At 39.5% G+C, this 15,130-nt stretch overlaps 1 protein-coding gene across 1 annotated transcript in view; it reads right to left on the bottom strand.

Moving 5' to 3' along the window:
- DPP4 (dipeptidyl-peptidase 4) overlaps nt 1-15,130 on the bottom strand; it is a 118,285-nt gene that overhangs the window by 7,605 nt on the left and 95,550 nt on the right. Inside the window, exon 23 of the mRNA XM_006879485.1 lies at nt 12,233-12,297. Within this exon, the coding sequence (XP_006879547.1) occupies nt 12,233-12,297 (65 nt within the window). The remainder of the gene's footprint in view (nt 1-12,232; nt 12,298-15,130) is intronic.

The following is a 15,130-nucleotide window of genomic DNA, read 5'->3' as shown; positions in this document are numbered from 1 at the left end:
GATAATAGAACAAATGTCAAATCAGTACAAGATGGCATATTTACAAAATTGCACCCTGTTTTGCATAACCTAACGATGCAGCAGTTCTTAAGGATTGAACATTTCAAATCTGCTAGCAGAAGACTGCCAAATCTATGACTGTTTCATACACTTGCCAAAAGCCTATCAAATTTTGAGCAAAATGCAAAATAAATCTCCTCTACAAGTTAAATCAGTCCCTTCTGTGTGTTCCAGGCTGCCCTCTTCTCTTGGCAATAAGGCTCAGGACTCGGGTCCCATTTCTCTTGCCCTTGATCTTTTACTTTTTACTCTGTGTGTGCGTAAATCCATTCTTTCCCCAGTCATATGCCCTGCGTTAGTGGCCGCCGTTTGACCGGGCTCATTGGACTTGCTTCTTAAACTCCCTGAAAACCTGGTCTACCTGCTACCGCTGGTCTCCTGCATGGCTCTGCTCCAGTCCTCTAGGAAGACAACTAATAGCAAGCACCTTGCCCTCTCTCTCTGTCTCCCTGGACCTGGTTCTTGTGGCTTCAGATAAATGCCCTCTCCCTTACCCAACCCTCAGCATCTACATGTTACATAACATTTGTGTACCTCAGTGTCCATGCCAGTACAGCGATATTGCAATATTTATCTCTTTGAGATAAATATTTATCTCTGGGAGAGAACGAAATCTGATAATCCACATAAAGAGCTTTGAACAGCATCTGGCCATAAACACACTCAGGAATGAAAGCTACTGATGGTAGCTTTTCTCTTTTGCAATTACATTTTTTAAAATAAAGAACTTTTCTTACATTTATCCTTATGCATAAGCCCCAAAATAAAAGACAAATGATTTTGGATGCACTCTGGTTGCTGTGGCAGAGAAGTAAGGCAAAGGTGAGCCTTTAACTTTTTGGCCATTCTTTCTCTTCCCCTCTTCACATGCTTCCAAGGTAAATTCCTGGAACTCCACAATCATAATTTGGAAATCCCTAGTCTATTTACACATGTCAAGCACTTTATCATAATCAAATTCATATTTTGTTACTTACTTTATTTTAGTTCTCTCCAAAAATTTTGTGTATATATTTTTGTCTTACCATGAAGGTAAACAAATTGGGGAAATAGTAAGCACTTTGAATGGATGGATGAAAGAAAGTCTACCCCTTATCCTTATTTTACCTGCACAAGTTTTATGAAAAAAAAATCCAATGATGAGAAACCATTCGTCAATGTAAGTCAGAAACCCACTCCTCAAGCACTGGCACAATTGCTCCTTAAGCTGTTCTTTTATTGATTATGTGATTACTTTGCTCAAATTCTGTTACCATTTCTACCTGCTGTGGTTCAAGAATGCCCTGCATCAAAGGATACACTGTAGAGCGACAATGCCTGTTAGTTCTCATTTGTTACCTCTCCATTTTGGCTGACCAGATTAGAGCTTCTGAAATCAGAAGCTTTGGATTTTAGGAAAGGGAACTCTTTCCTATTCCTACAATCCATTAAAAGTATTCTTGCTTTGTTATTTGGCAGTATGTTGTTGTTGATGATGGCATGTGCCTTTGAGTATGACACAGCAAGCTTATCACTAAAAGATCTGAACCTTGTACTATCCTTATCATTTCTGACAAACTCAAGTCCATTGCTGCTGTCATGGTGTCATCTTCTTTTTCTCTAATCTTCCACCTTTCCAAGCATGCTGTCCCTTTTCAAAGAAGTATCTGAGACAATATTTCACCATATCTGCCTCCAAGGTGCACACTATAAACTCTTTCTCCAAGACATATCTACTTGCTCTTTTGACTGTCCATGGGATATTCACTTCTCCACCACCACAACTCAAAGGTTCTTCTGTCATCTATTCGTTGGTTTCACTCACGTGCTGTGCATCTGAGAGCTGGACAATGAAGAAGAATGACTCGGCAGTAGGTGGGTTATTATTTCGATACATGATCTCCTGACTCACTGCTTGTGCTAATGCACTGAGACTAATAAGCCTTAGCCCCAGATTTCCCTAGTCTATATGGTCTAGTGGTAAGAAGCTGCATTGCAATCCCAAAGGCACACAGTTTGAATCCACAAGCTGTTCTATGGGGAAAAGATGGGCAATCTCCTCCCATGTAATTTACTGCCTCTGAAAACCCACTGGAGTGTCATCTATGGGTCAGTTTCAACTGGATAGCACACAACGACAACATGAGCCATTTAGTGCAGGTCCACATCATGTGCTGTCTAGCAAATGGAGTATAGACTGGTCTCCAGTAAAGCACAGGCTAACAACTACACATGGCATGCTTACCTATCCCACTAGAGTTTGCAAATCATTACTCCAAGCAAGAATTTTATTTCACAAAGTATGCTTTTCTTTTCTTCTTGTTGTTGTTATTGTTGCATTGGATCTGACTGGCACAGGAGGAGATTGTCCCTCCTTCTCCAGCAGAGCATCTGGTGGATTTGAACCGTGCCCCTTCAGCTTCTTGCCACTAGGCCACCAGAGCTCCCTAAACTATGCTTTTCTTAAAGAACCCTGGTGGCGTAGTTTGTAATGTGTTGTGCTGATGACTGGTTAGCCAACCTGGTGCAGAAAGATAGGCAGTCTCCTCCAGTAAAGATTTATACCTCAGAAGCCTGATGGGAGATTGCTGAGTTGGAATATACTCAGCTATGGTGGGTTGGCAGATTTGATTAGTTTTGGTGCTTCTTTTGGTGATGTGGGTTTCTATAAATTCTTCCAAATTCAAATTATCTGTGATGCAATAATGAATTATTTTCTCATTTAAGTTTTCATAAAAATCATATTCTTTTTCCAGTGGCTATCTTTTTGGCTTCTGTATGGGAGGTTTTTCAGCTGAAACGATATGTCTGTTTGGAATGTGGACAAAGATCAAGGTCTTACTTATTTCATGCCTTGGTCTTCATATGCTCAATGTACATACACTAAATGTGAATTGTTTTCAAAACACTTCCTTCTGACCCATAGAAATGTACCGGGTGGTGAAAACCTCTAAGAAATTGTTTTCTTTGTCTTTTCAAAGAGAGAAAGAGGGAGGAAAGAAAGGAGGGAGACAGACACATACACACAGAGAGAGGGAGAGAGAGAGAGTGGAGAGAAAAACAATGACAACCTGGAAAGGAGAGAAAGAAGCATAAAAGATGGGGTCCAGAGGGGCAGCTGGGGCCTTGGAGGAAAATAGAATCTTTGAATGTATTCTTGCCAAAGACAAAAGCACAGACTCATTTAAAAAACAAAGGAGGGCAGCTTTATCCTGAAGCCTGCTGTGCACCAAAAATAGGTCCTAAGATTCAGTTCTCCACAATCCAGGAAACTAACCATGGGGAAAACAATTCAGTTAATGCATTTGTCTCCCATTCTCTGCCCACCTTAACTATCACCCTCCCAGATAATTCCTCTGAGTAACACATTGGGAACCTTTAGCTCCCTGGTACTGGCAGTTTTAATGTGTCCATTGCCAGCAGTAAATTTTGTGCCAAGAAAACCCGACTCCTGGCGTGGAAGGATTAAACAGTCCTCTAGTGCCATCTGTGCAGTGAAGTGAAAGAGTGACTTTGTGCACCCAGTGTGCATGTGTTGCCATTGGCAGTGGGAAGTGACTTCTATTTACATGACTACCTCACGCAGTGAACACCTAAGGGGAAAGATGAAAATGGCCACCGCAGTGGGGGGTCAAGTTGGAGGAGAGAGGGAGAAGCCTACAGGAAAGACTGAGAAAAGAGGCAGATTGAAATGGTAGGTTAACACACATTATCCCTGGTAGAACAGGACCGCTTGAGGAAGAAGCATTCTGTTGGCTAATTGTTCACTGAAGGAAGGGCGATGGGTGCCATGGACTTCCTTAGATATCAAGATTTTGATTCAGCCACGGTTCATTAAGAATGGGATTTTTAAGTGAGCTTTAAGATGATTCATTGTGCATCATGTTCTAGAGTCGGAATTAGGGTCTTAGCAAGTTTATCTCTAATGTTCCAGGAGCTTTTAGTATTTTCACAATATATCTGAAAGGTAATTGTCATTGTTGTTGATTGCCTTTGAGCGGAGCAAGACTCATAGTGATGCTATGATCAAAAGGCCTGAAGCCCTCTACCACTATTACCATTTATCAAAGTTCATAGGGTTTTTGGAGGAATGTTATTTAGGAAGTAGATGCCACTCCTGCTTCCAAACCTGTCATAGCATGAAAGATAATGAGAGATAATGGTTTTTCAAATTTTCAATTTTCAAGAAAGATGATACGCTCATAATTGGAAAAGTCAAGCTGTAAAATGAGAAGTGAAGAAGAAACTTAACTTGTAAGACAACATTTCTCTCCAAGGAGATTTTTAATTTAAATCAGGGACAATTTTAAAGTTTATGCTTCATCTTGGGTAATCCAAAACAATGATGAGGGAAGCTTTGAGAAGGTAGCAATACCAGAGAGAGAAAAGTAAGTACAGGATAATTATAAAGGTAGCAGAGAATATAAGGAGGGCTTAATATAAGGAGATAGCGAAAATGTCACAGACCTCCACGAAGGGTGCTGCCCCTTTCCACTGGGCAGGCAGTACAAGTTTCAGAATACGTGGGCATGGAAGGGGAATTACTTTTCAGCAGAGGCCACAATGTGAGTAAAGGCACAAAATAGAAAAGCCCAGACGCATTCAGGGAACACTGAGCTTTCCAGGTGAACGGAGCTATAGCAATGAGACACTATTCATCTTCAATTTTAGTTCATAGTATAGTAGAGCATTTGGTTGTCTTCTAGAAAATGGCCAGTGCAAATTACTAATGTCCAGGATATCCATCTCTGTACATCCCATTTTGAGACCTTCAAATTTTCCTAGATTCATACTTTGGATATTTTCATGCTCTAATTATGAATATATGTTTGCAGCTATTTCTGTCGTTAGTAAATGAACTTCCTTCATTAGATGAAAGCTTTCCTCTGTACTTATCCATCGGGTGGAAGCAGCTCTTCCCTGTCAGGTATGAGTGCCCTCCAACCTAAGGAACACATCTTCTGGCACTATACTGAACCATGCTCTATTGCTACTAAAGGGGTATTAATTAAAAAAGTTAACATCATTGGAGCTGGAGTCCACTCTTTGCTGACCCTCCAATGGGTTTCTGAAGCTATCATTTCGTGACAGGACATTAAACATCTTTCTCCTGTAGAAATACTGGTAGATTAGAACCAATAGAGATATGGAGTTTGGGGGTTAACAGTTAAACTCCCTGTGGACAATGCCACAAGAGCTCCCAGAAGGATATTCAAAGGTTTCTTATTTCAGAAGTAAACGGCCAGTCCTTCTTCTTAGTCTGTGTTAGTCTGGAAAGTCTCCTGAAACCTGTCCACTGTGGGTGACTCTGCTGGTATTTGAAATATTTATAGTATAAATTCTAGCACAGAAACAACATACCAACTACACAGTATGGCAAACTGACAGATGAGTGGTTGAGAACATCAATCTCAGCAATTAAAATAAGGCCAGAGGCTGACTGCAATTTCAAAACTGAAGCTGAAGGACATTAACAATCATCCGCAAGAGCCAAAAGAGAATGTTGAGATTATCCCACTTGAATTTAAAATTCATCCCAGTGTACATTGAACACTAATAACCAGATCAGAGAGGTTGTGGGAGAACATTAAGTCCTTCATACAAGGAGAAAGCAAAAGGCCATTAAAAATCCAGGAAAGAAAGCAAGCAAGCAAAGGTCAAAATGAGTGTCAGACAGAGTCTGAAACTTACAATGGAATGAAAAGAAGCCAAAGCAACAGGAAGAGATGCTTGAGGCAGGACAGGAAGGAATAATGGAGGCAGGACAGCTGAGTAGAATATGACATAGGGCAGCTTGCGAGGACAAAGGAAAATACTATGATGAAATGTGCAAAGAATTGGCGTTAGAAAACCAAGAAGGAAGAACACGCCTGGTATTTCTCAAGCTGAAATAAATGAAACAATAATTTAAGCATCAAGTTGTAATATTGAAGGATTCTATGGGCAAAATTGAAGACTATAGTCCTTGACCTTCTGCAGCAAACACTTCATGTCTTCCTCAGTTTCAGCAAGCAACGTTGTGTCATCTGCTTAATGCAAGTTGTTGAAGAGTCTTCCTCCAATCCCAATGCTACACTCCTCCGTATAAAGCCCAGCCTTCTGAATGATCTATTCCACATATAGATTGAAAAGTTATGGGGATAGGACGCATCCCTGATACACCCTTTTCTGATACTGAACCATGAAGTGTTTCCTTGCTCTTTTCTGATTTCTGCTTCCTGGTCCAACTATGTTGTTGTTGTTAGGTGCCATCAAGTCATAGATGACCTACAGCGACCCTATGAATGAAAGGCCTGAGCACTGTTCATAGAGTTTCTGGAGGCAAGCTATTTCGGAAGTAGATGCCACTCCTGCTTCCAAGCTTGTTTTAACTGGGAAGCTTCACCAAACACTGTCCACCATGGGTAACCAGTATCACATTTGGCACATCAGTGTCACAATGTTCAGCATCACAGAAACCACAAGTTACCTCTATACAGCAATGCATAGGCCAGTGCTATACCACCTATAAGAATGTTTGACAGAAAAACAATTTGAACCTGACCTGAGGGCCACAGATTAAAATCACCCACCTTCGGCTTGGTAAGATAACTTTCTGTCCACTAGGCCAATGTAGTTCTCTCTAGGTCATCGTTGTTATTGTTGTTAAATAATGTCAAGTCACAGACGACTCGTAGAGAACCTATGAACGAAAGGCCTGAGCACTGTTCATAGTTTCCTGGGGCAAGCCATTTCGGAAGTGGATGCTGTTCCTGCTTCCAGGCTTGTTTTAATTGGAAAGCACCACCAAACACTGTCCACCGTGGGTAACCATTATCACATTTGGTCCATGTATAGGTTTTGCATAAGCTCAGTTAAGCTCTCTGAGATTCGCATTCTCCTCAAGGTTAGCCAGTTTTTTGTAATCTACACAATCAAATGCCTTTGCATAGTCAATGAAACACAGGGAGACATTCCTCTGGTTCTCGCTGCTTTCAGCCAAGATCCATCTAACATTGACTATTATGTCCCTAGTGCCAAAGCCTATTCTAAACTCAGCTTGTACATCTAGCGGTTCCCTGCTGATGTGCTGTTCCAGTCGTTTTTGGATAATCTTCAGCAAGATCTTATTTGTGCGTGATATTAGTGATAATGTTCAATAATTTCTACATTCAGTTGGGTCACCTTTTTTTGGAATGGGAATAAATATAGATCTCTTCCAGTCAGTTGGCCAGGTGATTGTCCTCTGGATTTCTGGAGGCATTTGCTGCATAAGGTCAAGGACTATAGTCTTCAATATGTTTTGGGTTTTTTTGGTTTTTTTAATCTTCAATATGTTTTGAAGCTCAATGTCAATTAGCTCAATGTCGCCACTGGGCCAATGGCAGCTTCATGATAGACAGAAAAGATTGAGATTGTTAACAACTACAGCTTGCTTGGCCCACAATTAGCATTCTTGGCACGAGCAGTCAGGAAATCAAAAGATGAAATACATTGGCAAAGTCTGTTGTCAGGGACTTCTCTAGAGTACAGAAGAGCAATAATATCTGTCTGGAGACTAAGGTGCGCCTGATACAGGCCATAGTCTTCTCAATTACTTGCTATGCATCAGAGAGCTGGAGAATAACTAAGGATGATAGAAGAAGAATCAATGCCTTTAAGTTGTGGTGCCAGAGGGATAGGGTGAAACCAAGTTCTCCTTGGAGGCAAGGATTTTGAAACTCTGTCTCACATCTTTTGGGCATGTGACCAGGAGGGATGAATCCTTGGAAAAAGACATCATGCTTGGAAGGGCGGGACAGTACAGAAGAGGAAGACCCAGAATGGGACTGGAGAAATGGGATTAGATCTGTCGGAGTCGACAACACTGGTTCAGGATAGGCAGGATTCAGAGCTATTGTACGTTGGGTCACCATGAGTTGGAAGGTAACTCGACAGCATATAACAACATGGACAAAGTATTGACTGAGGCACAAAGCTTCAAAAGAAGATGGAAGGAATATACAGAATCACAATATCAAAAGAACTGGTGGCCACTAGGGGAGCTATGGTGACCTAGTGGCAAGAAGCTGCACTGCAGTCCCCAAAGGCCACCAGCTGCTCCAGGAGTAAAGGATGGACATTCTACTCTTGTGTGATTACTGTCTCTGAAAATATGCCAGACGGTCAGCTATGGGTTGGTTCCGACTCTAAGGTATACAACAACAACAGACTGAAACCTATACTTGGACCAGGAAGCAGTGATCAGCACAGAGCAAAGAACATTGCATGGTTCAAAATCAGGAAAGGAATGCATCAAAGATGAGTCCTGTCTCAATACCTTTTCAATCTATAAGTGGAAGAGAACATTTAGGAGGCTGGACAATATAAAGAGAAATGTAGAATTAGAGGAAGACTCAGTAACTACTTGTGTTATGTTGATGACACAACCTTGCTTGCTGAAACTGAAGAGGACCTGAAGTGCTCACTGTAGAAGGTCAAGGACTGTAGTCATCAATATGGATTGAAGCTCAAATTCGAGAAGACAAAGATTCTGACCACTGAGCTAATTAGCAGCACCATGATTGATGGAGAAGGGATTGAGGTTTTTAACAGTTACAGCTTGCTCGGCTCCACAAGCAACACTCTTGGCACCAGCAGTCAGGAAATCAAAAGCTTGATTACATTGGGAACATATACCATCAGGGACCTCTCCAGAGTGCTAAAGAGCAAAGATATCAGTCTAGAGACTAAGGTGTGCCTGATTCAGGCCGTGGTCTTCACAATTACTTGCTATGTGTCAGAGAGCTGGATAATGACTAAGGATGACAGAAGGAGAATTGATTCCTTTGACTTCCAGGATGGAGAAGAGTACAGAATATTCCATGGACTGCCAAGAGAACAGACAGGTCTGTCCAGGAGAGGATGAGATCAATTCACTCTTTGAAAGCAAGGATTCTGAAGCTCTGTCTCACATCCTTTGGGCATTTTGCCAGGAGTGACTGTCCTTGGAGAAGGACATCATGCTCAGAAGGGTGGAGGGACAGCACAAGAGAGGAAAACCCTGGATGAGATGGATTGGCACAGTAACTGGGCTAATGGGGTAGATGTGTCAGAGACAATGAGATTGGTCAGGAAAAGACACGGTTCAGAGCAATTGTGCATTGGGCACTATGAGTTGCAGGTGACTAAAGGGCACACAATAACCATAGACATTTTTAGGAAGTAGCATATAATTAAGGACTAGTGGTAAGGAAGAAAGAAACTCAAGCCACAATGAAAGTGTTGACAAAAAATAAAGCCCTCAGAATTGATGAAATAGCAGTTGACATGATTCAAGAGATGCAATCCTAGTCTGCCTCACTAGTCTATGACAAGAAATTCATGAGACAGCTACCTGGCCAACCAATTAGAAGAATTCCATATTTGATCCCATTCCAAAACAAAGTTACCTAATAGAAAGTGGAAATTAGAAAATAATATCATTAATAGCACATATAAGTAAAATATGGTTAAGATTATGTTTAAAATGGCTGGAAAAGTGTATTGACTGGAAACTACCAGAAATTGAAAGTAGCTGAGGTTATGGAACAAGGAATATCATTGCTGATATCTGAAAGATCATGGCTAAAAACAGTGAGCACTAGAAAGATATATACTTGTGTTCTACTGACTACACAATGAATTAGACTGTGTAGATCATAATAAATTATGAACAAAATTGAGAAGAATGGAAATCCTAGAAGCTTAATTGTGCCAATACAAACCTGTAAGTAGAACAGAAACAGACATTAAAAACAAAACAAAAAACCCCCCAAGAACCAAACACCCACCACAAACTCCAAAAAATCAAGCTAAAGAAATAATGCATGGTTTTAAAATCAAGAGAAGAAGGCATTATAGTTGTTTCCTTTCTCCATACCTATTCAATTTATATGCTGAGCAAGTAATTTGAGAAGGTAAACTACATGAAGGCAATGTGGCATCAGGCTTAGAGGAGGACAACTCGCATTATGCACACGGTACAACCTTCCTTGATGAGAGTGGTGAAGAGGACTTGAATCATTTACTAAAGAAGATCAAAGACTATAGTTTTAACCATAGTCTTCAATATGGATTACACTTTAGTATCAACAAACCAAAAATCTTCCCCTCTTTACCAAAAGGCAATATCATGAGAGATGAGAAAAGACAAGTTGTCAATTGTTCTATTTTACTTGGATCTACAATCAACAAACATGGTAATAGCTAGCAAGAAATCAAAAGATAGCTTGTATTGAACAAATCTACGTCAAGGATCTCTAAAAATTACTACAGAGCAAGAAGATCAATTTAAAGATTAAAATTAAAGTACCCCTGGTCCAAGGTGAATGGCTTTATATGCATCTGAATGTGGACTATAAATAAACATGAGAGAAAGAGAATGAATGTCTTTGAGTTGTAGTGTTGGTAAGAGTATTAAATATGCCATGGGATTGCAACAGTGGAACTGAGCAAGGCTGACACCATGAGGATGGTGCAGGCGAGGGCAAGATTTTAATCTGTTGTTCATAGAGTCACTACCAGGTGTCACTAAATCAACAACACTTATCAGCGACACACCTATGTTACATAACAAAACAAAATTATGTTTCAATATGCTTTGATTGCATAGCATCAGAGTATATACATAAGAATGATGAAATTTTATACAAATGTATAAACTCTGCAAAGGACAATATATTAATTTGAAGTCCACTATGTCCAAGCAGGTTTTGTTGTTGTTAAGTGCCATCGAGTTGTAGACGACTCATAGTGACGCTATGAACGAAAGACCTGAACCCTTGTATAACTTTCATCGTTTTTCCATGTTCGTAGGGTTTCTGGAGGCAAGCTATTTTGGAAATGGATGCCACTCCTGCTTCCAAGCTTGTTTTAATCTGGGAGCTCCACCAAACACTGTCCACCAAGGATAACCATTATCACATTTGACACATCAGTGTCACAGTGTTTAGCATCACAGCAACCCTGAGTTACCTCTGTACAGTAAATGGACAGACCAGTGCTATACCACTGAGCATAGATAAGGAAAAATTTTTTTTAAAAACCAAAAACACAACAAAGACAAACCACCTAACATGAAGAACATAATCAGGAAAGAAGTTTGGGAATACTCAGAGTGCTACTGTTGTTACAGTTAGGCAATGCTAGAAGAGTCCCCAGTTCTTACAGTAGCACTTCCAGTCACATGAGTGTGACACCTGATGTTCTGACTTTGCAATGACATCCATACTGACACAAGAGGGTTGCCAATGACAGTTGCATCTATGCTGTACTTGAAATGTTATTGTCCATTTGTGGAGTAACCAGCCCACTGATTCTCTTATCAGAAAACCAAGTTGTTGGATGTGCTTCAGTTATTTAGGCTTCTAAGTTTCACAGGATACTAATGTCCCCCAATTGAATGATGTCTTTGAACTATGATGTTGGAAAAGAGTACTGAATATCCTATAGATTGCCAAAAGAACAGATGTGTCTCAGAGAAGGTGCTGCAGAGTGCTTCTTGGAGGTAAGGATGGTGAAGGTTCGTTTCCTATACTTGAGGCTTGTTGCTAAGAGAGGCTGTTCCTTGGAGAATAACATTGTGCTTGGAAAGGTGGAGGGATGATGAAGGAGAAGTCCCTCAACCAGATGGATTGACACAGTGTGTCAGAGATTGTATGGATGACACAGGAGAGGACTGGTTTCTGGTCTGTTCTTCAGGGTCACTATGAGTCATACTTGACTCGACAACACTTAACAGTATTACCTGCTTTACTCAAATCTTGTGCATAGATACTGTACATATGTGGCTTTGAGTAAGACAATTATAGCTTTGTACATACATCTTAATTATGATATTATCTTAAGATATTTTAATATATTGGTAGATTTAGATCATCTTTTAGGCTCTAAAGAATATATTGAATTTGGTATGTTTCTAAGTGCAGTATTTTTATAATGAAACTATATGGCATTTCTTTGTATTTTTAAATGAATGCATATTGTGACCTATATAGCATATGAAATAGACTGTAATTATGCAGAATAGAGTAGAGGAAGCTAATGGAGTATCTATAGACCACCTGTGTTACTCTTCTTTAACTAGAATTTTGTTGGAAATAAAAGTGTATACTTTCCATAAAAGATACACTTAAACATATTCTTAATCCACTTGTAAATAGGTTATGAATGGGGATAGTTCCTCATGACTTACCTTGTAATGGTCAAGGTTGTCTTCTGGAGTTGGGAGGCCCATGTAACGTTCTGTATACACTGAGTCTGTGATGGGAAATTAATCTATTTGACTCATACAATACATTTTTCTCTTCTCTTATTCACTTTATCTATTTTTGTGTCTTAACCCATGAATAAGTTTTATATTCAGAAGTATACATCTAGATTACACCTACTTGACTTGCTAACACAGTCTATATACATCTTTGGCTCATGTCTTTCCATACTCAGCTCTAACAATTCCCACTTAACCCCAATATGGAAACAGAGAAATCAACTGGGTGATGTAAAGCCCCACCAGTCAATCCACCTGCAGAGAAGCCAAATGTGAAGTGCTAAGAAGCTTTACATTATCCTATGACCCTTGCAAACATTTTAAATGAGTAAGACACTTAGTATTTAAATTGTCTTGGGTTTTTAGGTCATGATACAAATATATACACTCATTAATGACACTCTATTTCCTTTACTTCTGCAAAACCCTACTGATGCCCAATTATTAGTTGTTTACCTAAATGCTATTTTATTTTATCAGCACATTGGAATCTAGTATAATGAGAGAATTCAATCAGCATGTATTTGTTGTATACCCACACATGCCAGTGAACTCCAATTATTGCTGTTGTTATGTGCTGTTAAGTCAGAACTGACTCATAGTTGACCTTCCAGTGGGTTTTCAGAGGCCATGAACTGTACAAGAGGAAACTGCCCATCTTTCCCCTGTGGAGAAGCTGCTGGATTCCAACTGCCTGCCCTTGGGTTGGCAGCACAACTTTTTACACATTAGGCTATCAGAGTTCACTCATAATGGGAATTTCTCTCATTTCTTTCTCCCTTTCTTTCTGTGTAGGTGTCTGAATTTTAACTTTACTGTGGTTGATAATTATGAAAATTCACCTTAATAGTCTGTCTAAAAGGCTTTTTGCTGTTCTGTGCTATGCAGTTGACAATGATTTCTAGCGACCCTACAAACTACAGGTTTGAACACTGCTCTATCTTGCACCATCCTCATCAACTCTGATATGCTTGAACTCATTCTTACAGTTACTGTTTCCATCCATCTCATTGAGGGTCTTCCTCTCTTACCTCTTACTCTCCACCTTTCCAAGCACGCGGTTCTTCTGCAAGGAGTGGCTCCTCCTTATGACATAGTCTTAAGTATGTGAGACAAAGTTTCACCATCCCCACCTATATGGAGCACTCTAGTTACACTTTCTCCAAGATATGCTTGTTTGTTCTTTTAGTATGCCACAGAATATTCAGTACACTTCTCCAACAATACAACTCAAAGCCTTCAATTTATTCTTCTGTCATCTCTAGTCATTATCCAGCTTTCAGATGCATAAGAAGTAACTGGAAAAACCATGGCTTGGATAAGTGTACCTTAACCTTTAAACTAACAACGTTGATCTTTAGCTCTTTGGAAAGATTATTAACAGCAGATTTCTCCAATGCAATGATTCTTCTGATTTCTTAACTGCTAGTACTAATGGTGTTGATAGTGGATCCAGGTAAGATGAAATTGTTGGCAAACTCAATCCTCTCTCCATCTATCATATCTATTGGTGCAGTAGTGAGGATTATTGTTTTCTTAACATTAAGATGTAGTCCATATTTAAGGCTGCAATCTTTGATCTTCTGCAGCAAATATTTTAAGTACTCCTCACTTTCAGTAAGCAAGGTTGTGTCATCTGCATAATTCAAGTTGTTGATAAGTTTACCTCTGATGCTGATGCAACATTCTTCATCATAAAGTCTAGCTTCTCAAATGATTTGCTCAGCATACAGATTAAATAATTATGGAAAAAGGATGGAGCCCTAATACACACCTTTCCTGATTTTCAACAATGCAGTGTATCCTTGGTCTGTTTAGACAACAGCTTCTTCATTTAGGTATTTTTTCACACAAGAACAATTAAGTGTTCTGGGATTCTCATTCTTCTCAACATTAGCCATAATTTGTTTTGAATCACACAGTCAATGCCTTTGCACAGTAAAAACAAAAACAAAACAAATTCCAGACATTTTTTCTGGTATTCTCTGCTTTCAGTCAAGATCTACTTGACAGCATAATGATATGCCTGGTGCCATGGCTTCTTCTAAATCTGGCTTGAATTTCTGGCTGTTCTCTGTTAATGTACTATTTTAGACACCTTTAAAAATAATCTTCAGCAAGTTTTTGCTTGCATGTATTAATTATATTGTCTGATGATTTCCACATTCTATTGGGTCACCTTTCTCGGGGGGGGGGGTATGGGAACAAATAAAGGTCTCTTTCAGCCAGGTAGCTGCCTTCCAAATTTTTTTACAAAGCCTGGTGAACACATCTAGGGCTGCATCTGCTTGTTAAAACATGGCGATTGGTATGCCATCCATTCCTGAGCATTATTGTTTTATCTTAAATATGGTAGAAAAACAAGCTACATAACTGGTTTGGTTAGTTTGGACAATCATATATATTTATATGAATTGTATATGAATTAATTACTTTATAGGAATTAAAATATATGTATGTTGCCCTGAAACATGATTGGGTAGCTCTGATAATGTAGTCCATAGCAAATTGTGCTTTTAACCAAAATACGTTCCATCTCTGGTTGTTCGAATCTACTGGCAGATCCAAGTGATAAAGACAGGGTATGAATCAGAACCAATTCAAAGGCAGTAACACATTGAAAAAAACTTTATTGTGCCTGAATTTAATAGAAGTTTTAAAATCTGAAATTTTCTTTTTAAAGATGTTGTTGTTGTTGTTATGTGCTATCGAATCACTTGTGACTTATAGTGACCCTATGTACAAGAGCTCTAAACACTCTTCTATCCTGTGCCGAACTAGCCATCTCAAACGCACTTATTCCCACCACTCCAGTCACAGAAT

Source organism: Elephantulus edwardii, unplaced genomic scaffold, assembly GCF_000299155.1.
Source record: "Elephantulus edwardii isolate Elephantulus edwardi_28Jun2011 unplaced genomic scaffold, EleEdw1.0 scaffold00003, whole genome shotgun sequence".
Taxonomy (NCBI): domain Eukaryota; kingdom Metazoa; phylum Chordata; class Mammalia; order Macroscelidea; family Macroscelididae; genus Elephantulus; species Elephantulus edwardii.
Note: the sequence above shows the minus strand (reverse complement) of the source record. Positions and strands in the feature narration are given on the sequence as shown.